The sequence below is a fragment of the Mesitornis unicolor genome, unplaced genomic scaffold (assembly GCF_000695765.1).
Source record: "Mesitornis unicolor isolate BGI_N332 unplaced genomic scaffold, ASM69576v1 scaffold18022, whole genome shotgun sequence".
Taxonomy (NCBI): domain Eukaryota; kingdom Metazoa; phylum Chordata; class Aves; order Mesitornithiformes; family Mesitornithidae; genus Mesitornis; species Mesitornis unicolor.
The window spans coordinates 2478-27970 of NW_010170025.1; the positions used below are offsets into that span (position 1 = coordinate 2478).

Consider the following 25493-nt stretch of genomic DNA (forward strand, 5'->3'; position numbering starts at 1 on the left):
CTGTTTCTGGCACAACTGTACTAGGAGCTAGACGGGTCCGTAACATGCTGACAGCGCCTATGGAGCCCATGCTGGGAGATCCTGAAGGTATTTTTCTCAGTATAGCCTCAGTTTCTTCTATTTTTGCTTCAGCTTACAGCAGTGTAACTGGTTCTGGCAGTTTATTTTTGCTTCAGCTGATCAGATATTTAGCCCAAATATTTAGCTTTAAAGTCAGTTTAAATAAGAGGAGCAGCTTACAGCAGTGTAACTGGTTCTGGCAGGCGAGGCTGTGCACCTCTTGAGCTGCCCAGTCCATGGAGCTGACCTTCGCCTCCCAGCCCTCTGGGTATCTCCAGCTTCAAAGGAGGGCTTGAGGGTGGTTTTACCCCAGAAGGCTGGGTTGGCCCTTGCGCAGCTTTGCTGACCCAGTGCTGTGGGACACTAAGCGCGTTCCCTCCCAGGCTTCATTTTGCTGTATCACACCCCATGAGTGCCTGTTTTGCTTCCTAGTGATGAAGGGACTTGGATGAGAGCCTTGGCTGGGGATGGCTGTGGTGGGAACTCAGCTGGGCTGGTACCCAGCTGGAGGTGTTTCACTGTTTTAATGCCGAATTAAACTCGCATCTCCAGAAGCCTCCGCTAAGGCTTAGCTGCAAAACTGTTCTTCAGCCATTTTTTGCTCTCTGCACCTTGCTGAATCGGTCCATATCTGGAGGCGTTTAGACTTGGGGAGCAGCAGAGCATCCGCTGCGCAGGGGATGCCAGGGGAAATGGTGATGCTTCAGACACCACTGGCTTCTACACACTGTGGGGCTGAAACCTGGCCTCAGGCTTCTCATTTTCCCGTTCATTTGTTAACATTTGCAATTAGGACACTTTTAATTTTTCCAACAGAAGATCCCACTGTGCGGTTCAATTGGCGTGACTGAAAACAATAACGTGGAAGGACAGGATATTAGGGATGCCGTGCTGGTGTCTGCACAGCAGTAGGGGATAACCAGCTGCCACGTGTCCGTGGGAGTGTGCTGGTGGGTGGGAGGTGAGGTTTGCTGCTGCAGAGCTCCGAGGATGGCCAGAGACACACGGTCTCCACACAGCCCTTACTGGTGCTGCACCGCCCCCATCTTACCACTGTGCTCCAGCTGTGACCCGGGTAGGGGTTACATGGAACAGTAAAACCATTTTAGAAGACCCTATGGGGAAAAAGTAGATATTTTTTTTTTCTTAGGGATGGTTTGTACCCAGCCAGATTCAGATCACTCTCCTCAGGTGGTGCTGTGGCGTGGACTGCACTGGGCTGGGCCAACCACCTTCCACTGGTGTAAATCTGGCACAACCTGAAGATCATCCTGGGATCCCTTTCAAATGTATCCTAGCTGTGTAGAGATAGAGATAGAGGTGCATTGTTCCTGATTTACGCTGTCTGTGTGCAGATTGAATCAGGTTCACATGCACCTGTGGTTAAACAGGGAATCATGAACTGCAGTGGTGGTGTGCAGCCTGCTTTGCTTTGGTGTAAACATAAATCTCCCAAAATCTCCCGATGCACTGATAACACCTATCTGCAGGAAAAAAATAAAGGATATTCAAATCCCACTTCTTTTTCCTGCAAATGAGAAACCTCAGAGCATTTCCATAGCAGTGATCTGTCTGAGTCAGAGTCCAGCCCCAGGGAAAGGGCAGTGCCAAGTACTCCAGGGAGAAGAGCGAGGGGGAGCGCACACCCCAGGGAAACCTGTATTCCAAATTTCACTAGGAAAAGGTTGACTTTGACCTGAAGAAGGAGAGTTGAAAACCCTTCCGAGGCTCCTAGGTTGTATATACAGTTATTTCTAGACCAGAGATCCTTTTTACCCATACCACATTTAGGAAGAGTATTTCGAGATCACTCCTGGCTTCCTTCACATTGCCCGTAGTTTGTTCTGCTGAGTGGATTTCGGCGAGCAAGAAGTGCTATTGAACATCACCTCTGAGCCAGCAGAGATGTGGTGTGGGCTCAGAAGGGTTTTCCTTCCCTGTGAAGGACCAGCGTGCGTTTTCCAGTGCCGTTCCTTGGGTCTTTTACTGCCAAAGTGCTGTGGTTGTTCCTGTTTAAGAAAGAGAGAGACAGAAAGCAAACGCGTCCTGAGAATGCAAAGTAATCTCATTTGGATGCTGAACACCTTGGGTAAATTCCTGAGCATGTGAAGTTAACCGTAGATGCAAGTTTGGGATAGCGCCCAGTTTTCAGAGGAGAAAAGCTTTGAGCAGAATAAATATTTACCAAATCAATTGACTTTTTTTCCTCTCTCCCTATTTGCTTTAGCTCCGTGAGTAACCACATTGTAATGACGCTTTATGCACTGCTCTCTGCTGCAAAGGGACGGAGTCAACCAGGATCCGAGCTTAAAACCCCTCTCACTCTCAGGAGCTCTGTGCTGCGGTTACATCCACCGGTGTCCAGAGGCAGGGCTGCCGTCAGCGGTGGTGCAGGACCAGCGAGGGTTTGGGCACAGGGAAACCCACAGACCATGGCTTTCCCTTGCAGCTATGGATGTTGTGCCGCTGCCGGGACCGTGGGTGCAGTGTCCCCGGGGACCCCTCCTGCCATCGCAGGGGGCCGCAGTGGTTCTCCCTCCTGCCAGGACCAGTCCCACACGCACCACTGGGTCTTAAGCTTTCCCTTTGGTTGCTCCATGACCACCTCTCTTGTCTGCCTTTCTCTCCCAGGTCTGAGAAGTGTAACGTTTCTGAAAGCTGTGAACCAGGTGAGGAATAATTCATTTTCTCTTGCAAAGTAGTGACACTGGGCGGGGGGGACATTAAAGAAGTTACCTCTAAAGTTACCTGGTTGCCGCACAGGGCAGTTCTCTCAGGATTTCGTCCGCGTTCCATAGATGTAGAAATGAAGGGTCTTACCTTGTGACCTTCCAGCTAGGTCCCAAAAGTGCATAAGTGGTTGAAATAACGAGACTTAAGCACATGCTTAAAAAGTGATGCTTGAGTTCCCTTCTCCCTGAAAGCTGCCGCTATTGGGTCACTGAGGGATCAGCAGTGTTGGTGCTCTGAGCACTACAAATGAAAAGGAAATGCTTTTCCCCAGGTTTAGGGGCTTGGACCCATTGAAACGCCACGCTGAGCCTTTCCTCCCCACCTGGTCCTGGTCTCACCCTAAATGAGGAAATTTATCTGGATATAGGAGGCAGCTGGGATGTGTACCATGGGCAGCACCTTCCTTGGGGCAGCCTCTGTGGGATGGCTGGTCCAGCACAGGTTCCCATCTGCCTCCTCCTGTGTCCCCACCAGTGCCTGTTGGTGACACAGTTAAATATTTTAAGTGAAGAAAGCCAGGAGCTGAGCCCATAACAAAGGCCAGCGACTGGTTCGAGGGCAACAGCCAAGCTGTTTGCAGAGGCCACGCTCACAGATGTTCTTCAGGTACCTCCATGGCATGGGATGGATGACACTGAGTGACTTGGCCAAAGCCTCGTTGCTGCGGGATGCTCAGCTGGCACCGAAGTCATGGCCAGCCACTGTTTCCCCGCCTGCATTGATGGGCAGACACAGCGTTGTTGGTTCCTGTTGACGATTTGCCTTTTCCTGGTAGGTACCTCGGGAGAGCTGGGTGGGATCAGGCAGATCAAAATCGAGCCAGACGAGCTGGACATCATCCAGATCACCGTGCCAGGTAGGAGCCAGGGTGCAGTGGCCTCTGTGCTGGCAGGGCTGCCACATGGCTTCTCAGCGTGCTGCTTTGAGAAGAGGCATTTGAGGGGCATCTCCCAGCACGGGATGTCCCCTGTGCCTGTGGATTGGTCTTTCTTCACCTAAGGTCATTTTAAGATGTTGTGAATCAGTGGGTTTCCTGGGGGTACTACGGGGTGTTTCAGGGCTTGCTCTTGTTTCTTTTTTCTTCCTCATTGCTTTTCTGTGTTGTCTTTCCCCTGGAGAAAGTTTTGCTGCTTTCCTTCACACGTGGGCATGGAGGACACAGTGTGCTTTTTATGGGATCCTTAGTTTAGAAAAACACCCTGGTTATGAAGAGTTCATAAGAACAAGTTTATTATTAAGCATGTGCTAGAAGTGTGTAGGAATGGGTGACACTGAAGCATTTCTTCACGTTTCTGCCTGGAGAGGTCAGAGGCGCTGGGTGGTGATGGAGATGAGTTGGATGCTTTTGGGGACGGATCTGGGAGAGTCATTTTCCAGTTACTTGACCTGGACAGCGTAGCAAACGGTAGGATGATCCTCAGGGTTTAATGAGTGCATAGGTAGCACTTTGCATTTTCAGTGGGCTTTACAAACTTTAATTAATGTAGGGTAGCAGCAGGACTCCTAAAGTGCAGGGCAAGTGATGCTGGGGACAGCAGTGACACCCAGCCCCGCCGCACCGGTGTGATCTCCATTGCGCCCAAACTAGAGCAATCCCCTTAGTACAGCGATATCTGGGAAGTTATTCCAGGATTACCACAGAATGAATTTAATGTGTAGTTTATACAGGGGAAGGATCAAGCTGTAGTGGTAGATCAAACATTTTAATTTTCAACTTGGCAACTAATGGAAGGGAAGCAAGCTAATACGTGGCGAGCTGGAGGCGCAGAGGAGGAGGAGGAGGAGGAGGAGGAGGTGTTCTCTCTCCTGCGGTGCTGGGTAGAGATCACGCTTCAAGTCCAGAGTCCACCTTTTCTTACTTTATTTGAAGATTGAGTTTCATCAGAGGGAGTACAGCTGAGGGCAGGGAGAAGGATTAACAGAAAAGAGTTGCTCACCTGTGAGGAGAAATTGATGAAATTTGGATTATTTATCCTCTGAGGTGATGACTAAGGAGTGACCTGATTGAAGTATTTGAACTAGCTGAAGGTTTATTTAAAGCTAAATTTGGATAGCTCTTTGAGGGTTTTGGAGAGCCCAGCATTAGGGGAGGCATGTTAAAATGAAGAGGGCATACAGATTACGTAAGGGAAACCCAAGAAGTCAGTGTTAATGGAATGTTTTTCCCACGGTGGAGTGAGTAGCTAAGTCAAGCAGCATTAACTTTTTAAGACAAAATTGAATGTCTAGATGGAATTAAGCCAAGTGAATAATTTTGAACTATTTTTGCTCCTTGTCTTCTGTGGAGGTTAGGAAGAAACTTCTGCTCTTTTCCCTCGGGCTGAGAGGTCAGATGTGTTTCAGGGGTGAGTCTTGGGTGGTCCCATGAGGGAAGGTGGCAGATGTACCCCCGGGGCAGTTTCTGGTGCAGGGTGCCCTTCGCTCAGCCCTTGCTGATGGGCCAGGACTTTCTGAACCCTGTTTAGGGGGATGATGCCCCTCAGCATCAAAACAAAAGCTGCCCGTCGGGTTTTGTCCACAGACCGATCGCCTGGTTCGGATGAGATGCGTGACCCAGTACCCACGCACATGGCCTCAGAGGAGTCGAACTACATCCCAGAAACAGGAGCAGGTACCAGAAATAAAGCATCCAGGAGGCTGCGTGGGGGTATGGGAGTTTGTGTGTGTGTCAGAAATGAGTAAATACCATTTATGAGCCAAGGCAATGGAGTTGGGACCTGCTTCCAGAGTCGTGGCCTCAATCAGGCCAGCTGGGAGCTCTTGTAGACAAACTGGTGGCTTTTCCAGCACCGCCACTCCTTCCCAGTCTCTTCCCAGCCCTGCCTCCTCTGCCCGGCTCACAACTGGGATTTACCAGGGGGGTTCATGCCAGCCCTGCGGCTGCCCTTGCTCGTGCCAAGCACTGGGTCTCGCCTCTCCCAGGAAGCCCACGCCAAAGGGTGGCAGACCTCTCGGGTGTAGACAGAGGGTTTGTGCTGCTTACGCAGCTCCTGGCATGGTGCTGCCAGCCCCAGCCTGCGTTGGGATGTGGGTTCAGAGCTGAGCAAGGGGAAGGGGCGATTGAGTGACTGCAGGGGATCCGGAGAACTCCTGCTTCTCTGGTCTGATTTTGCTGGTGCCAACCACTGCTAATGCTCCTCTTTGTCAGCAGGGACAGAGAAGGGGCCCATCGAGGAGTTGCGACATGAAGAAAAGCCGATGGAGGGATCAGGTGAGTGTACAGTGAACTTTGAGCATCGCCCGTCATTGCAAGTTTTTGCATGAACACAGATGAATTTTGGGTTGGGTTTCGTGGGCTTCCTACGTGATCAGCAAAGCATTCAGCCTCCAAAAAGCTCAGCATGGAGGGGCACCACCATGTTCCTGGGCTCTATCCTCCCCTCTCTTGCCCCAGTTTACTTTTCCCCCTATTTTCTCATCTCGTTGGTGCTAGCAGAGCTCTGTGGCAGGTACCTCACTGCTCTGCCTCACTCAGGGATGAGGTTGGAGGCAGCTGCTGCAGGACTGGCACTGATTTGCGAAGCACAAGAAGCACATGGCTGGCTCTGCCAGAGCTCAAGGGCCGCTCACCTGCGCTGCATGTTGCTTGCCTCAGAAACGGCTGTTTCCCCAGAGCATTTGTCTCTTTTTCTTTTTTTCAGATGGTATAGGAGATGTTTTAAGTCATTTGAGGAAACAAGTTGAGATTTTGTTCAACATGAGATATGGTAAGATGGTCATTAATGTACCTTCATCATGCTGAGTGCCGGCCTCTGCTGTGGGGAGCTCCTAATTGCTCAGAAATGTCACCTACCATTTCCAAACAAGCAGCTGAGTAAAGGTGCAATTTAATTTGTTCATTTGCTGTCTGCTGGGCTTACAAATGCATTTGAAATCTCTCTGGGCCCTGTTATTGCAGCACTTCCCCTCGGTTTCCTTGATGCCTTTTCACTGGCTGCAGCCCAGGAATTGCTGCTGGAATTGACCTTCAGCCTTCCTCCTGCAGAGTGAAGGACCAAAGTGGTCCCCCCATCACTTGTTTGGAATTTCAGAGAGGGTTTGCCACCCGAGGTGGTCATGATGTCACTTAGGAAAGTTAGTGGGATCCCGGCACTGGGGGCTGGCACTCTGCATGCTCTGCTCACCCCTTTTTAGAAAGTTTATTTAACCCAGCAAAAAAAATACAAGTGCATTTTGAGAGCTGGCAGAAAGTTTTTGCTGCTGGTAGTACAAAGCAATGCAGCTCTGCCCGGCAGTCCCCAAAAGTCAGGGACACAGCTGAGCTGGGAGAGCCCACCATGAGGGGAGGAAAGGAAAAGGGCTGGGCAGGATTAGGCACTGGGGGCACAGCTGCTTTGACCCGATGGGGAGGTCCAGCAACCTAATGAGATTTGGTTCCTGCACAGCAAAAGCCATAGGAATATCAGAGCCGGTCAAAGTTCCCTACTCCAAGTTCCTGATGTATCCCGAGGACCTGTTTGTGGTGGGCTTGCCAGAGGGCATCCTGCTGCGGCGCCCCAACTGCTTCGGGATTGCGAAGCTGAAGAAGATTCTGCAAGCGAGCAATAACATCCAGTTTGTCATTAAAAGGTAAGGCAAGAGGAACAGCTGTCCCTTGGAAAGCATGCTGGGCAGTGTCCTGAGGAACATCCATCACTTGGTCACCTTCAGTTTGCTTATTTAGAAGCAACCAAGGGTTGCCTTGTTGGAGCCATCCCTGAGAGGCAGCAGTGGTGTTGTCATCTCAATGTCTTTGGGGGCTTCAAGCCACTTTTGCAAAGGTTTGGCCACAGCAGCAGGGAGCACCCAAGGGTTGGTGAGAGGAGCCAGAGACTTGAACCTTCAGGGTGCTCAGACAAGGGGCTGGAAGTCCTGGAGGGTTTTCTTAGGGGATGCAGCTCCAGTCAAGGTCCAGATTTGCACATCTGTGCCTCAGTGGGATGCTGTGGGCATCGGGGAAGATGCTGTTGTTGTGCTGGGATACAGGGGGTGTCACAGAAGCTGGGGTTGCCACAAGAAGCCATGACTACATCTGACACAACAGCATTGCCCTGAAAGAAGGAACAGATCCAGCAGAGATGGATTGAAAAATGTCTTTAGATATTTTGGGTGGTTTCTCAGCCAAATGCTGACTCGGCCTCTCTTGCAGAGGTAAAAGCTGATGCAAACAACATGGTGTGTGGCTGAAACAGAAAATAAATGTTGGAAGCACAGCGGCTTTGTGGTGTCAGAGCAGCAGCTCCCAGGCCACCCTGACCACACTTTGGGGTGGTCCCATTTCTCTGTGGTGCACCTTCAGTGCGGCTCATAATGAGCCCTGCTATCGCCTCGCTGTGCAGTTTCAGCATTAGATACCCAAGTGACCATTTTTGAGGCCAATTGTATGTTGAAAGGAGCCGTGCATGGCTTCTCCCATCCCCGAGAAACACGCAGGACCGTGTCTCCTAGAAGTCTGTAGCTGCTGATTTAAGCTGCTCAGCCATCACCAGCTTAACCTCATCCCAAGAAGCACCATGTCGGCTCACTAAAGAGTCTGCTGGCATGAAAATTATTTCCAAAGTTCCCCCGCTGCATTGCAGGAGCTTTAAAGTTGCATTTGCCAGACAGGTTGGCGGGTTGTGGCTGTGGGAGCATTGGCCATGGGGATGCTGGAGCAGTGGGCTGTCGCTGGCCAGGGGACTCACACACGTGCCCTCTCCTTCTCCGTGTTTTCCAGGCCAGAGCTGCTGGCAGAGGGCGTAAAGGAGACAGCGTCGAATAGCCCGGCAGCCAAAGGTAGGCTGCGAGATGCCCGGCAGGTGGGCCATTAAGAACTAGGTAGGAGAGGAGTGAGAGCATTTTCCTACAGCACGGCTCTTACCTTCCCTCCCCACCTTGTTTTTTGGCTGGAAACCCCCTCCTGTGCATCCTCCTTGGTGGCACTGCAAATCCTAATCCCTTTTATGTCCCCTGTCTCAGCCACCAGCGAGAGGGACTCGAGCGAGGCACTGCTGGAGGACGCTGTGAAGAGACAGGGCTTTCAAGGTGACAGCCTGGAGGCATCTGAGAGGGGTTTGAGGCAGAGCCCCTGGCCTGTTATGGGGCTGCATAGAGCAATCAGAGGTGGGAAGGGAGCAACTGTGGGGCATCAGGGCTCGGTGGGTTGACAGAGGAGAGGAGAGGAGGAGGTGGGGTGAAAGGATGGGAAGAACAGACAACCAGAAGACAAGACGTGCAGCCAGTGCGGGCAGTCCCTTAGGTCCAAGGAAGAAGCTTGAAGTGCTCTGGATCATGCCCTAATTAACCAGTTTTGCTTATTTTGCTGTCTGACCTTGTGGAATACATAATTAAGACTTCCAAGCCTTAGAGTTTGCCTTTTCTGGGGCTTTTTCCACCCAAGTGCTGTTTGTACAAACACCATTCCTGTCTGGTGCACGGTGGCTCTGCCAGGGCAGGGAGTGGTGGGGAGAGATGCCCATGGGCTGAGGGGCAAGTGCTACCTGTTCCTCCAGCCACAGGGGCCTGCACGGGTGTGCAGAGAGGGATGGGAGCTTTTCAAAGGCTTTGAATTTTCTGAGAGGCTTTGGAGTACATTTCATTTTAATGTCGATAATTATCGCAACTGAATCTTCGATTTCATGCAGCTTTTATTCTTAGCAAACAGGCGGGGAAAAAACATATTTCTGTTTAGATTATTTTTAAGGACTTTGAATGGCCTACTCTAGAGATTAGCTAATTGCAAGATAAGGACTTTCCTATAATTAGAAAATGGCATTACTTAAAAGTCACAGAGTGCCTTTTAATTTACCAGCAGAAGTCCATAATTGTTTCTTTATTTTACAGAAAATTATGATGCCAGGCTTTCCAGAATAGACATTGCTAACACACTGAGGGAACAAGTCCAGGACCTGTTCAATAAGAAATATGGTGAGAAACCAGGGTGTGGGAGTTGGGTTTAGTCCCTCCTTATCCCCTCCTAATATTTTGCTCCCTATCCGTCCCCTCTCCTCCCCATCCCTCCTTGCCAGGCGCTTTCCCTCGCACTTACTGCTCACTTACTGCTCGCCTCTCTCCCAGGTGAGGCCTTGGGGATTAAGTACCCCGTGCAAGTGCCATACAAGCGGATCAAGAGCAATCCAGGGTCAGTGATTATAGAGGGGCTGCCCCCTGGGATCCCGTTCAGGAAGCCGTGCACCTTCGGCTCACAGAACCTGGAGAGGATATTGGCCGTCGCCGACAAAATCAAGTTCACCGTGACGAGGTACGAGAGGTGTTGGCTGCCCTGGCAAGCAGGAAGGGGAGAGGAGGAAGCCAACCTAAATGCACCTTCAGCCCTGCCAGCCCCATCGGGACAGGGCTGTAAACACTATAAATGCTTCCAGTTCATGAGACAGCAAATTAATTGGCAGCTAATGATTCGACAGAAAGGAAGAGGCCATAAAAACAGACTCCTGCTCTTTCCTCCTGTCTGCTGCCCAGGGAGGTAGTGAGGAAGGTGCTGTTGGGAGAAAATGGTGCTTGATGTGATGGTTGTGTGGGCAGAGACATCCCAGCCCCTTTTCTAGGAGTCCTTAGACAGGAGGAACGTTGCTGGGTTTATTGCTGGTGCTCAGAGTCCTGCAGTGTGTGGAGAGCCATTGGTGGGGGATCCTGTGGGTTTTGCAGCCAAAAGGGATGGACACAAGTGGAGAGGGGAAAGGCACTTCATAACTGTACAGTGAGACAGGAAAAAAGCTGGTTTTAAGAGTGGCTCCATCACCCTCTCACTGGTCCATGCCATCTCTCTTCTGACCGATGCGGTGCCTGCTGCCCCGAACAGGGCATGTGTCTCTGGGACCACAAGGACCCCATGCGAGGGATGGGCTGGTCTCTGGGCCGCAGGAGCATGCTCAGGCCAGGTGCATTGGCTTCCTGAGGGCATCTCATTTTAAATCTCCTTTTTTCCTTATTTCTTTACAGGCCTTTTCAAGGACTCATCCCCAAACCTGGTAAGAGATGATGTCTTTTTGTCTAAGCAATGCATTGGTCAAGTGTTTCATGGTGGTCAGGGAGCTGTAAGCTGTGGATGATGGGCAATAATTTTATCATTTGGAGGAAGGTTGTCCTGACCTCCCTTTCCTGGGCTTCTCGTTTTGATTTTGTTTGGTGCATTTGCTGAAGTTCCCCTACCCGAGACAGCTGGCCTCAGCGACATCCCTCGGTGCTGCTGCTCTTGCCATGTAATGATGGCATTTTTCAAGAGCTAATCTAAGGCAGGGATCTGTGTTCTATATTTAAGAAAGCACCCACTTTCTTCAGCATTTTCTTAAAATAAATAAGTGTTGCAACAAGCTGGCAGGTTCAGTGGTAAAGGAGGGTCGTGGGAAGAGGGTGATTAACCAGAGGGTCCAGTGAAAGCCCTTGCCAGCTCATGGGCATTCCACATGTGGACACACTGGAGGAGACGTGGGAGAGGGGAGGACAGAGTGTCCAGGATGGGGTCCAGACCCAACGGCAGAAATCACTGTTGTGGAGCCGTGACCTTCCCCATACATCGCTGCCTAGCTCTGTTTGTCGCTTCTAGGCTGCCCAGAAAAGCAAGCTGCCATCAGAAACATGGGTAAAAACCTGTCTCGGTTTTAAATGTCTGTAATTACAACTGTTGGAAGAGCACAGATGGGTGCAAAAACCATTGTCGTCTTTATTGATGGCTTCCCATTTCCTTGGCCAGTCTCCATGGGGATGGCATAATTTAAGGAAGACAAATATGACAGAGAGGAAAACATTTATATGCCTTTATTGGGAACAGTGGAAAGGTGTTAGACACTTGAGAGGGCTCTAACAAAAGGCAAGTGGTCTGAGAAATTCAACCCAAGGCATGATCTGAGTGTGGACCCTGTGCTCAGCCTGGCCAAGTTGATGGGGAGGTCCCTGAGACCTCTGTGGATTTTGGGTTCAGACTTCCTAGCTTTTGGTCCTAAGCATCGAGGTGCCAGCTCACATTGGCTGAACCTTAAGCAAGCCCTCGATGAAATGCAAGTCTTGCAGAACTCTGGTTTTCCACGGAATGACATGGCTACAGCACCGGAGCGAGCCAAGGCTGTATCTGCTCCCCCAGCCACATCTTGTCTTCCTGTTCTTCCACCGTAATCGGTATAATTACATTTAGAGACGCTGATCTGACACAAATCACACCATTAACAAAGGAGCACATCAGAAGACAAATACTTTAACCTGCCAGCTGGCTGGGAAATGCAGCCTGATAAATAGAGATGTAGAGGAAATTGATTTTCTTTTCGATACACAACACTTTTTTTCCCCCCTCCTTCTCCAGCTGAATTCTCCCACCACGGGCTGGCCCATGCTAGCACAAACCCAAAGACATATTTTATTCTGTGTATTGTGGTACCCGACTGCGCTCGGGAGGGGGTTGCAGTATCCTTGCTAGGCTCGGGGCTTAGTGCCCTCTCCTCCCTTTTAAATAAGGGCAGATGCAGGTGAGGGTTTTTTCTTCCTTGACATGTCAGTTTGTTATAGACTGTTTGTTAAATCTTCATAGACAGTTCCAGGACTTACCATTATTTTCAAGTAGTCAGCCTGCCGCTGGAACATCTCCTTGAGAAAAAGGCTGTTTATATTTTGCCCTCTAAAACATCCCCATTGCCAGCAATTAACCTCCTGTCTGCTTTTCCACCCCCTAACCCCCAAGTGAATGGTGGCATCGCAGTGGTACATTCACTGCCTTGGCTTTGATCGCTTTTCATCTGCCTTAACAAAGTTAATGATTTCCAGCTAGCCCCAGATCATTAAAAATTTAAATTTAAGGGTGTTCTTTCTACCTCAATCTTGTGTAGTAAAGTCCTGCCATGTAAAATGAAGAGCAGCAGCAGAAGTGCGTGCTTGGCGTTAAAACAAAATCAATGAATTGATCTTTTATTTCGCAGAGGAGCATTAAAATGAAAAAGATAGTTACTCCCAAGCAGGGTGGCATTGCAAAAGCATCTAAAAGCTGGAAAGTCCAGGAGATGACTGTATAAATATAAGGGAAGTTATGGTTTTTGTGGATCATTGTGGCCAAAAATGACACGAGAGGTGCACATTTTATGGGAAAAGGGAAAGTTAGCTTTTTTTTAAAATCACTTTGGAGTTATTTTAGTTGCCTTTAGGTTAAATTACAGGGTGTAATTTCCTTTTAACAAGTTGTGCACCTCCTGCATTGCAAAGAGCATCCCAGATAACTGCTGGACCGCGGCCTCCTTATCTCCCGCTTTTGGGGACGCCCATTTTTTAAGTGCGACAGAAACAGTTAAAAGGATTTCAATATAATCTGAGCACCAAGTGTGCATTTTCTCAAGATGGTCCCTAATTTCTCTGTTGAGGTGGTATTTCCCCCCTAGTGGGTCGCAGTGCAGAGGTGAGGCTGTCGGCACAGAGGCAGCTGAGGGGTGCATGCCTGCGGGGATGCTTTTTGCAGAAGGAGGTGGCTTTTTGGGGAGAATCAGGCTGGTTTTTGGAAAAAGAAAGCTGGCCAGCACCTGGAGGAGGTCAGGGGCTGCAGCCACCTTCTGCAGTGCAGATTTGGAGCCTTTTGAATGTGGGGCAGTGGCCCCAAGCTCACTGGTGCCTCTGCCATCGCTGTCCCCAGGAGCTTTGACCCAGGAGCACAGCCCTCCTGGCAGCCTGAGATTTTTCCTTTTCATTTCCAGTTTCTTTTCTCCTCACTGCTGGTCTCTGCTACATGGAAAAAAAAAGCAAGAAAACCCCTGTTTGAAAGCAGAATGATCTTTCAGCATTAAACCAGAAGTGAGCGAGCAGGGGTGAAGCTCCAGCGCGATAAACACAGCACTTAGCCTTTCTTTTCTTCTTTCCTGAGGCACAGAGATACAAAACAGGCTTAATTTGAGCCTGTGGGAAAAAAAAAAGTATCAAACATAAGTAATGTAGCACACACACACAAAATCTTTCTGTATGTTAATTTTTGTGCTTTGATTGAAAATGTACACGAGCTCCATCTGTCCTATTTCCCAAACTCCCTACCACCCTGATAGATTATTTGCCACACTCCAATTAATAAAGTAGGGCAGGCAGTGTTCTTTAATTAAAAAAACCACACATCCAGGCATCCTTTCTCTCTCTCTCTCTCTATATATATATATTTTTATTTTTTTTAATCACAAGAGCACAGTCCTCCTCAGGACTTTGATGAGATGTGCCTCATGCTGGAAACTCACAGCAAGAAAAAAGGGAAAGGGAGGCAGTGAGGGAGCTGAGTGCGTCTTGCTCCATCACCAAGTCACTTTTTGAGGTCGCTTCACCCCCAGCCCTGATGTTGGACCCCCGTGGGAGCAGCCAGGTTATTTTTCCTTCTGATCCACCTTCCTGTTATCTGGGCTGAATTATTTTTTAATGTTCAGCTGGTCAGTGTTTCTAGTCTGAAGGTGAAAATTCAAGCAGGTAATGTGAATAGCTGTGGTGCTTCAAAGCCTGTGTATAAGCATCTCTGCGATTCCAATCACCTTTTCCTTTGCCTACTTTTTGTCTCCTTTTCCATTTCACCTGCATGTGTGGCATCCTTGCGCCAATGAGAAGGCAGCACTGTCACCTAGCTCACCCCAGCTCTTCTGCTTGCTTAGTTCTTGCCTCTCTCCTGCTCCCCACCAGCTTCATATCCTGCCATGTCCTTCAGAGACCCCAAGACCCTGTTTTTCAGGGTGCTCATCGCATGGCAACACGGGTGCTGCTCCATCCCAGTTGTGGTCTGGCACTTAGGGAAGTGCTCCATACCTCACAGCACCGCAGTGTGAGCCTGGTGGGACAGGTGCCTCCCATGGCTACAGCTGAGCAGCACACATGGGTTACCAGGTCAAAAAAAATAATTATGATTCTTAATCAGCGTGATTTCGTAACAGCACATTGAAGACTTCACCTGAAGCACTGAAAATGCCTTGTGAATTGCTGCCCACTAAATGAAGTGCTGCGCTGCCCTTCTGAAACCTTTTCTGATTCATCTGGGAAAGATGCTAACATGTGCTTCTCTTCCTCGCTGCCTGCCTGCCTGCCCTTTGCCCGCTCCTGCCTGCATTCCTCCTCGACGGGAGCTGTGCCAGGACCCTGTTCCCTCTTGGCTTGGACCCCAGCTTGCCTTTCCCAGTGCTGCTGTCACCCTTCTGCGCCTCCCCCCCCTTTGCATCGCATACTTGACTAAACATTTTGCGTGGTGGGTGCTGCCCACAGGATGTCCGTGTGGGCAGAGTGTGGGTCAGGGAACCAGGCTACAGGCAGCATCACTGATTTTATGGCTGGTCCTGCTGCACAGCAGTGATTACAGCAGGATTTGTTCGCCCTCAGCCCATGCGGTGCAGGGTCCGGCTCGGTGCCCCAACTCACCATGGTCTGCACCAAATTCTTGTCACCCTGTGCAAAACCCTGTATTTTTCTGTTCCTTGGGTGCCACTGAACCAAAGGGCTGCAGTGGCTGCTTTCCTGAGCCTGCTTGAAATGTTCGATGCATATTTTGAGCTGCTTCAGATCACTTATATCTCTGCTCAGCAAATTCAGACATGCACCCCTGCTTTCTCCCCATATCCCCTCTACTTTGCTGGTGCCTGCGTGCTGCAGTTTGGCAGCAGGAGACTCCCTGCTAAGCCCCTTCCTCTCCCCCATGGTGTGACCCGCAGCCCCTGTTTCCCCCCACCAGCTCTCTCCATAGCTCCCAGCTTCAGCGTGATGAGCTGCCTCATTCCTCCTTTTGCCCATCCTGCAAATCCTGGTCCTTAGCCCCATTGCTGCTGCTTTTCCCCAGGAAATTAATTTCTTTTTGATATTGCTAGTCACTTTGGAATCAGTGGCAAGCACCAGCCTCTCCTTAGGAATCCCTTTTTCTCCCATGTCTAACACAGACACAGTTTCCCCGTTTGCTTTTCGTCTGCTTTAACTTCAGACATTTTTTTTTCTCCTCTGGCGCAACTGCTGCGGCTTTGGTGCGTGCTGTAAATGCTGCAATCTGGCTGCGCATCCCCAGGCGGACCTTGAGCTGCTCAGGAGTGCAGCACAGCTCAAGGGATGCTCAGAGGCTCGAGCACATCCCAAAATGGGTCCCTGGTGCGCAGTGGAGCTCACCAGGCAGTTATTTATCTATCGAAAACATCTCTGTGCCAAGGAGCCTTGGGACTGGAGGAATTCTAAGCTGCTAGGGACAGAGTCATCCTGGGTTTTGTTTTTGTTTGTGACCAAGAAACCAAGCTGCAGCACTCATGGCTCTCTTTTTCTTTCTCTCTCTCTTTTTTTTTTGTCTTTTTTTAACTTGCGCTGTAGCCCCTAGACGGATAACATCATTGGAAAAAGCCTACGCTGCCTTGAATGGTACGTAGCTCAGTTGATGCATCGTAGATGGTAGCAGACAAGAAATGCACTTGCATTTTAATATGGGAATGAAAATGTCTTAAACCCCCAAATTTCAGGTATTTTCTTTCCTCTCTGCTGTTTCCCTGTGATGCCAAGAACTGAATGATGCAGGATGTGTTTAACAGTATTTTATTGTTGTTACTAATCCTCTCTGCATTTCTAAGCACCATTGCTGCAGTCCCTGGGCGTCGGTGCCGGTTCGGCTCCAGACAAACCACCTGGCCACGTTATCCTCAGCTCATCCATGTGTCCGAGCAATTAATTTGTTAAAAATCCACTTGGATTTTTATCCTAAGGAGCTCTTGCACAGATTTGGGTTGGAAATTTTTTGCTTTGCTTTAACACATGCTCTGGGCTAGAGTTGGTGTGTAGTCATGTAGGCTCCGGGATTTAACATATATACTAATTTACAGGAGTAAAGAGGAGCACATGGCTTTTTTCCAGCAGATCCAGCCTTAGTCTCACCAGCTGGGATTCTGCCTGCCTGGCTGTGAATTGCCTGCTCCCGCAAGTTTATAGCTCCGCTTCACAAACATTGCCTATGCTGAGCTGATCTGAGCTGTATTTAAACCTGAGTTGCAGTGGAGTAGCCTCGGTAAAGTCACAGGGCTTATTCTGGGTTTACACCGGGGTGTAACTGAATGGCACCCACTGAAGCTGGAAGCGGGGAAGAGGCATGTGTTCATCCTCTTCAGATTCAGGGCTGGATCCTGACCGCTCTGAGCAGGCTGGCCCAGCTGGGTGGGTCTTTGTCATGACTGGGTTTGCTTGGAGAAGGGACCAGAGCTGCTGTCCCAGTGGGATGCGTGGGGCAGGGGCTGTTTTCCTGATGAAACAGGCTTCATGTGGGGATTTAGATAATGGAAGGTTGTTACTCCAAGCGCAGTGGCCGGGTGGAGGACGTGCATTGCCAGGAGCAGCATCCTGGGATGCTGGCAGTGGCGTGGGAAGGAGGAAAGCTCCACCTGCCTGGCCGTGCCGTGGCTTCACCACCAAGATCAGAGCATCGCGAACACAGACAGAGCCCTTATTTGTCCATGGGATACCTTGGATTTGCTGTTGTTGTGTTTTATTAGAGTCTCGAGAAAAACAGGTGGTGTTTTGGATCCCCTTGTCCAATAGCTGATGCCTAAACCTCATTTAATAATTACTAAATACTAATTACTAAATACAACTTGGCATTTCTAAACAAACAGTCGAGCTCTGACAAGTCCTATTGGAAAAGAGCAAATGGAGTTTTAAACACGTGATGGCGTGTGTGTTTAAGTGTCTGTGGAGAGAATGAGGCTCCTCGCTTCAGACAAGCAGGACTGGAAAGAAAAAGTAAATCAGCTGGCTACTTTTTAAAATAATAATAATCAAAAAGAATTAAATGTGAGAGCACAGAGCTGAAGCCAGCAGCATGCAGAAACCTGCTTTAGGGGACACATCCCAAGGGTGCCGGTGGCTTCCTGGATTGTTTCCCAAACCCAAACATCTACATTCAAAGGTAGAATTGCCCGGAGCCACCTGGGGATGAAGGGGCAAGTCCCCAGGAAGTGGTGCCAACTGGCCAGAGCCGCCTCTCTGGCTTCTCTGTTATGCATGCTCAGTTCCAGGTTTTTCGTGGCATTTTTTTGTGTCCTTGGATAGGAATTTGGGAGTCCTGCCCACTGCAAGGTGGGACAAAGCCCTCTTGAGATCTGGTTTCTTGTGCTTGGAGCATGAGTGGAAGGGAAAGAGCTGCTGCATTTTTCAGTCCCAGAGAATTAAACGCTACATTTTGGTGTCTCTTTGTCTGCTACCATCTACACGTCCACGTGGGTGTGTATATACAGCCCCGAAACTGAGCATCAATGACAAGGAAGTCACAGAGGGTTTGCCCCTGCCACGGCCCCGGGAGAGGCACCACAAGGCGAGGTCTTAGTTCTTGAAATCAGAGCTCCTTGACAATGTTTATTTTAATTTCTTCCGTTTTATTTATTTTTTCCTCCATCCCTTTCAAGCTGCTTTGTGCCATTTCTGGGTTTGAAGCACAACTTAGCCATCAGGTTCCTTTGCAGAAATGCCTCTCTTTTTTTCCTAGTTATATCCAGACACAAGTATTGTTTTCCAGGTGGAGAAGAGGCCGTCCCCTGCAGTAGCAGGGTGCGGAGATTTAAGGGTGCTGGTTTCTCTCCAGGACCTTCAGCAGAGGGTGGCCGAGGCGTGCGATTTCTGCTGGGGATGCTGGGCTCTAGGGCCCCACGCAGGGAGGCAGGGACTCGCAGCAGGTTTTCAGCTTGCATTTTAAACAAAACTGCAAGCCACGTGATTGCTTAAAACCAAAATCAAAATCACATGGTGCCTCAAAATCTGAACAAAAATGGTGTGATTGCTGAAAATCAAAATCGAAACAGATGCTGACAGGGGGGCAGAGGATGCTGCAGTCCCTCATGCCAAGGTTTGCAGGGGTCACCTTGGTGCTGTAAAATAACCATCCCAGATTCCCAGCCCGTGGTGTGCCAGCCTGGGTGAAAATGCCCACGTTGGGTGAGGCTCGGCTCGTGGTGGTGATGGCTCCTCTCCAGCAGGAGACTCCACCAGCAGGCTTGGGGCCGGAGCAGTGACCCTGTGGGAGGCAGATAAGGTTCCTTCCATTGTTGCGTTGTACCTGTGGGGTGAAAAAGCATCAAAAGGGGCCGGTGGTGACCCCAGTCATTTTTTCCTGGAGCCCCCTGAGGATCCTGAATAGCTGGGGGAGGGGGGAATCTACTGACATAAGCACGTCGTTTGAAACGTGAGAATGGAGGAGAAACTGTTTGGCACAACGAGGATAATTAAAAAAGCTAGTAAAGCCAAGCTGATTATATGGCATATTATAAAACAATACTGTACTTAGGAGCCCAGCTATAAAAGTGCTATCTCGTTCCTTGATATCACTTGTGGGAGCATTCATGGCACTGAGGGCCTGAATCTCTGTTGCTTTGCATATTTTGCAGTCATTTACAGCACCGCAAAGTGGATGCAAAATGCTCTCAGCCGTAGCAGTGCGTGGCAAATGCAGATTTGGCAGCACTTTATGGCTACTTTGCACGGCTCCAAAAGGCGACACAAGGCGCAAGTGTGGAGCAGCCACCTCTGCAGTGTCCCCACACCATGCTGGGGCAGAGGGGCAGCGATGCGGTTGTGCCTTGTGACAGCAGGATGGGTTTTCCAGGGGCTCAGAAGGAAGCAGGCTATTTTATTCCCTGTTCGTTTTTTCCTTTGCAGATGAGGACGATGCCAACAGGCTCGGGGAGAAGGTGATTCTCCGAGAGCAAGTGAAAGAGCTTTTCAATGAAAAATATGGTGAGTATTTTCATACGGCTGGTGAAAAGCTCGCCAGAGCCATGGCAGAAAAGGAGGTCAGGAGACTGGAGAAGATCTGAAAGTGCTGTTTCAGGCTCCCTGTGCTGCCTGGCAAACCCCTCCTTCCACCCAGTGCTGGGAACAGCAGCTGCAGGACATGGGGCCCAAGCAGTGTCACCCTCCCAGCCCCACCGGCAAGGTCCTGGCTGTCCCCTCACTGCCAATGGGGCACAGCTTGCCTAAGGGCTGGGGGTTATTTCTCACCTCATGACTCCCAAGGACTGTGGAGCCACACCATGGCAGCTCAGTGGCACCCCACTGCTTCAGTGCGGGGTCTTGTGGCTCTCCCCAAAATAAGTGTTTGAAGCAGAAGGAGAATAGCCAAAATGGTAGCAAAGCAGTGGGAAATGTCATTCCTCTCTGTTCTCATCTCCCCTTGTCAAGGCTGCTCGTCCTCTCTGCTAATCCTCTTTATTTTAGGATGTTGCTTGCAGCGTGAGCTGTGGGCTGCTTTGGGGGAAGATTTGCCTCCTTGGAGGTGCCAGCACTCGGGCACAGCAGCTCCCCAGGGAACCCAGTCCCTGTGCTCTGTGCATCCCCACCCACCCAACTCAGCAGCACTCGCCCCATGTGGGAGCTGAGCCCACAGCAGATCCCTGCGTTCCCACAGTCCTGCCACTGTTGATGGAGCACAAGGTACCCAGTGGGCTCCAGGGATGAACTCCTTGTGAGGAAAAGCCAGAAATGCAGCTCAGGGGCAGCTCACACCTGGTTTAGGGGCTGCAGAGGCGTGAGGAGAGAGCAGGTTCTTACAACCAGGACAAGCACAGAAGGGAGGATATTCATTGCTGCCCACCATGCAGGAGCTAAAGGGGTACCCAGAGAGGCGGGCAGCAGGTTTAAATCATGCAGAAGGAAGTACTTTTAATACAACAAGTAATTAAATTGTGATATTTCACTGCCATAGGAGAGGTGGGTATGCATGTCCTAACTAATGGAGCAGGCGATAAATGGGGCAGGCAGATGTGAAATGGCTGGGTGAGACATGGCTGCAGCAAAGGTCGGGCATCAGGGCAGCTGTGACTTCCCCAAATCCTCCCAGGACTCTTGGTCCTTCTCTTGGTTGGATCCAGAGCCCTGTGGGGTAAAGCCAGTGCATTGTCCTCTGCTTTGCCGTTACAGGAGAGGCTCTGGGCTTGAACCGGCCTGTCATGGTGCCATATAAACTCATCAGGGACAGTCCTGACGCCGTGGAGGTTACCGGGCTGCCAGATGATATCCCTTTCAGAAACCCCAATACCTACGACATCCATCGGCTGGAGAAGATCCTGAAGGCACGCGAGAGCATCCGGATGGTGATTATAAACCAGCTCCAGTAAGTTCCCCAAGCTCTGCGACTGGGGAAGGTTTCTGTTTGTTAAGTGTTGCTCTTGCTTCTCCAGCCGCGAGTGGGGTAAGTCACCGTGGGGCCACTGGAGCAGGGCCAAACCCCCACACACCCGCAGAGGACCCGCTCCATCCCCAGCACCCGCTGTCCTGTGGCACAGGGAGGTGCTCAGCCATAGGTGGGCACAGCAAAGCGTCAGAGGGGCTGGTTTATCCCTTCTTTCCTGCGCAGTTGGAGATCATAGAATCATTTGGTTGGAAGAGTCCTTTAAGATTATTGAGTCCAACCATGACCAGATGATGATGATGCTGGGAAGGGGCATGACATGGGGACAGGCAGTGGGACAGCTCAGAGACCCAGCTGAGTTATTTTGGGTTGTTTCCCTCCAGAGATCGGTGAGGAGGCTCCGTGTCCAATCTCTGCGCAGGGGGGTGTCAGAGGAGGCATCCCGGGGTCGGGGTCTGGGCCATGTCCCAGCGTGGGCAGGCACATAGGGGAGATCAACAGCATCCACCTGCTCTCACCCCCTTGTCTCTTATGCAGGCCATTTGCCGAAATCTGCACTGAGGCCAAACAAACAGGTAAGGGGAGGGCTGAGGAATAACCGTGGCTTTCTCTGCCCTGCAGCAGAGGCTGGGGAGAAAATCCTGCCTGGAAAAAGAAAAGTCAGGTTCACCATCTGATCAGGAGCAAACCATCCTCTTAGAAATACTGGGCTGTTAGACTCAAACTTCCATCATATTCTGGAGGATTTGATTATCGCTTTCCCATTAGCAGTTTACTCACCATGAGCAATCTATTCACTTGTTAAAGACCTTAATTTGAGCCATCATTTAGCAGTTGAGCTTCTAAGGAAACAAGGCTTCTGTGATCACTGTGAACGTGTTTCTCTCTCTGTCCCATCCTCCCCGCTAAATCCCAGCCAGTTTTAATCAAATGTATCAGAATTAGCAGCCCCAGAGATAATTAGGAACCTATTCGTTTTATGAAAATATGTGGCTAGGTAAGGGAGATCACAGAATCACACAGAATCACAGAATATCAGGAGTTAGAAGGGACCTAGAAAGCTCCCCCAGTCCAACCCCTGCCAGAGCAGGATCACCAGACCAGGTCACACAAGAACACGGCCAGGGGGGTTTTGAATGTCTGCAGAGAAGGAGACTCCACAACCTCTCTGGGCAGCCTGGGCCATGCTCTGGCACCCTCCCGCTGACAAAGTCTGTCCTCATGTTCAGCTTGAACCTCCTGTGCTCCAGCTTGGGACCATTGCCCCTTGTCCTGCCATTGGACATCCCAGAGCAGAGCCTGGCTCCTTCCTCCTGACACTGCCCTTTCCAAATGGATCCCCATGAAGGAGGGCACCCCTCAGTCTCCTCTGCTCCAAGCTCAAGAGCCCCAGCTCCCTCAGCCGCTCCTCAGCAGGAGATGCTCCACTCCCTCCAGCATCTTTGCGCCCCTGCACTGGACTCTCTCCAGCAGTTCCCGTCCTTCTTGAACTGAGGGGCCCAGAACTGAACACAATATTGCAGATGCAGTCAAGCAAGAGCACACCTGTGATAAGAAGTAAAAGAGATGCACAAGAAACTTTACATATGCAGATATCATATAGGGATATCATATATGGAGATGTATATGGGGATATTGTCATTGCAGGTAACACCTTCACAGCCCCAAACCCTTCAGCGCAGACACAAGTCCGTGGAATATTGGGCCCTGTAAGTGCTAGAGTTTGGGATTTGCTTATTTTGGAGATTTTCTTCACTGGTGCCTGAGCAAAGCTGGCAGGTCCATGCTAGGTTGTGGAGGCCAAGGCTGTGTCACCAGCAGCAACACAACAGATCACTGCAGGGGGATGGTCAGGGGAAGGTGAGGTCAGAGCAGCAGGGTATGTCCCACATTTAGGGGCAGCTCACAGGGCTCAGACATCTCATGGCTTCCCTCTCTCCCCACAGAGAAGGACACCAGCGTTCCCAAACGGAAGCGGAAGAGGATCTCCGAAGGGAACTCGGTATCTTCCTCTTCCTCATCTTCCTCTTCCTCCTCTTCCAATATGGAGTCTACATCATCAACAAATCAGATCTCACTTGTGGTAAAGCCTTCCAAATATTAGGGGGGTTACTGCCTACCTATCTTTCTGCCTCAGGATGCTGCTCTCTGCTCTTCTCGAACCACCACCACCTCCCTCCGCCTGACAAACACTGTAGAGTGTGACATAAAATAGCACGAGCAGGTTTGGTGAAGGAGGGGCCACAGCTTTGGGGGTTCCTTTTCCTGTTGAGTTTGAGGGAAGTCAGCAGAGCAAAGTGGGGCTCTCCCACATCAGTCCCTCCGAGCGCCAAGGGGATGCTCAGCGTTAGCAGGAGCCACACACGAGACCAGCACAAGCAAATCCCCCGACCACACTGGGTTAAAACACCGGTGCTGGCGGCGACGCCTAGGCCCCGTGGCACCTTTTGGGAGGACCCACGGGTTCCCCCTGCTCTGAGCTGTCCCAGAAGTGATTCAGAGCTCTGGCCTTTATCCGAACTGTGAAAACAGGAAACTAAATCGGGGAGATGCAGCCAACTGCTCTCCCTCAGGGCTTTACTTCGGTTGTGGATGATCCCAAGTGCTTTTAAAATAATAATTTTAAAAGAAGCACAAGAAATGTAAACTTAGGAGGTGGATTTTTTTTTGTCAGGTTTGCCGGCGGTGTTTTGGTTTGGGGATGGTTCTTTTATCTTATTTGGAAAGTGGGAGCAACAGCCCACGTTGGAACATGTCAGAGATTTGTTGTATGCATGGTGTTGTGTTGTGTCCTAACAGAGACTTCTGCCTTCTTTTTCTCTCCCTCTCTTTCAGCAATGGCCCATGAACATGTACATGTTAGACTATGGTGGTCTAAACGTCCAGATCCCAGGACCTATTAACTATTAGACCTCAATACCGAATAAGAACCTCAAATGAAAGAATAAATAAATAAATGTAATTTATGTAAAAAGTGTATATTCCAATATGTATCAATGCCTTTTAGTTTTTCCAATGATTTTTACACTATATTCCTGCCATCAAGGCCTTTTTAAATAAAAATATAAAGTGTTGCCTTGCTCTTAAAAGTACTTATTTTATTACATATGTTATCGATAAATAGCACTGATAGGTAAGAGTAAGTGCAGGAGGACACCCCCGGACAGACCTCACTGCTCAATAAAATCCTTAGTGTCCCCAGTGCTTGAAAGCAAGAGGTTTGACAGGTTTTAATGCTTTATTTGCCCCTGATATCCTCAACACAGATGAAGGGCATAAACATTTACTTGCAGAGCTGCAGGAAGAGTGGTACCAAACTGCAGTGCTGTGACAGATGAGGGAGACCTGGCCTGCCAGTCCTCTTGACTCTGGAGCAGGAGCAAATTTAAAGTGGGAAGGGAGATTTCAGCCCCTGCAAGGAGCAAAACCCATCCCCAAGCCCTCTCCTGTCTGGCCTCCTGCCACCCCAGGCTTTGAAAGGCACAGAAGCAATTTTGATTGCATGCGTTTAACCGGCTGCTAAACCAGGAAATCTTCATTCTGTGAAGTTATTGACTATTTATGATTTTCTAAGAGGTTTTGATGCCTTACTGGGGGGAAGCTCCCACAGTGAGTGCAGGCTGATTCCAATGATGCCCCACTGATTCCGAGTGGAATCTGAGCTGCGAGTGGCGTTGCTGAGAGCATCAGAGGAAGCACCCTGGTCTGCTTCACCCCACCTACAAAGCAACTCAGTAAATCGAGGGGTGTTATTTGAAATTTCTGCAATTTTACTTTCATTCCTCTGGTAGTTTGACAGCAGAAGTGAACGGCGCTGACCGCTCTTGCTGACCCCCACACAGATTTAACTTGTGCTTTGTGTCCCCTGAGAGCTGTACCCAGGCGAGACATGGCAGGAGCTAATCCTGGTGTGAGAAACCAGTGAAGAGAAACATCCTGGTTTGCATGTAGGTAAATGCAGCCCCCAGTGAAGCGAGGTGCCCTGGGGCTTGTGGCCCTGGTGTCATACCCAGCAGCAATGCATGGTGTCACTGTGGGATGACTGTTGCTGGGTGTCAGGAGAGTCTTGGCCCTTCCACGGAACAAACCTGCCCTGAAAGCCATGACCATGGTCTGCTGGAGGGTGGACAGTAGCAGACGCAGGATCAAAGTCACTCGTGACAGCTTTTCCAACTGCAATGCACTGTTTTATTTGTCCTATGGGATTTTGATCTGTTCAAATCCTGGTGTTTTCAGTCCACCAAAGGGATTTGATGGTGGGCAGAAGCATTTCAAGACAGCTGCAGGTTTATTCCCCGGCTCTGGACTTGCATTTGCTGTGGAGTTAGATGCAGATGATCACATGAGATGATAAAAGCCCAAACAAGTGTAGGAAACAGCACAAAGGCAGCATCTAAAATAAGGGCGGAGATCTGTGTCAGCAACCCCGATTAGAAATAGAGTTTGACATCTGAGCGGTTGGCATCAAAATCTGAAGTCTTTCATTTTTCTGCCTGTTGCTCAAAACCTGTGGCATCTCCAATTAGGAAAAAAAGGAACATGATTCAGAGGTAAAAATACAATTTTCTCTTCCAAAATGTCTGAAAGGGGCTTATTCACAGATCAATTCCCACTGAGTAGCTGTCTTCTGAGAGGGCACACTCATCATATTTTGACT

The 25493-nt window shown here is 49.9% G+C and overlaps 1 protein-coding gene across 1 annotated transcript in view; it reads left to right on the forward strand.

The window, feature by feature from the left end:
• Positions 1 to 23925, forward strand: part of GTF2IRD1 (GTF2I repeat domain containing 1) — a gene marked incomplete at its 5' end in the record, with an annotated part of 24495 nt that extends 570 nt beyond the window's left edge. Inside the window, 17 exons of the mRNA XM_010179556.1 lie at positions 2692 to 2729; positions 3569 to 3649; positions 5315 to 5404; positions 5945 to 6004; positions 6435 to 6500; positions 7179 to 7362; positions 8489 to 8547; positions 8731 to 8796; positions 9595 to 9678; positions 9829 to 10012; positions 10711 to 10739; positions 16045 to 16092; positions 19366 to 19443; positions 20626 to 20818; positions 21374 to 21411; positions 22783 to 22919; positions 23672 to 23925. Of these exons, the coding sequence (XP_010177858.1) occupies positions 2692 to 2729; positions 3569 to 3649; positions 5315 to 5404; positions 5945 to 6004; positions 6435 to 6500; positions 7179 to 7362; positions 8489 to 8547; positions 8731 to 8796; positions 9595 to 9678; positions 9829 to 10012; positions 10711 to 10739; positions 16045 to 16092; positions 19366 to 19443; positions 20626 to 20818; positions 21374 to 21411; positions 22783 to 22919; positions 23672 to 23746 (1510 nt within the window). The remainder of the gene's footprint in view (positions 1 to 2691; positions 2730 to 3568; positions 3650 to 5314; positions 5405 to 5944; positions 6005 to 6434; positions 6501 to 7178; positions 7363 to 8488; positions 8548 to 8730; positions 8797 to 9594; positions 9679 to 9828; positions 10013 to 10710; positions 10740 to 16044; positions 16093 to 19365; positions 19444 to 20625; positions 20819 to 21373; positions 21412 to 22782; positions 22920 to 23671) is intronic.
• Between the last annotated feature and the right edge of the window lie 1568 nt (positions 23926 to 25493).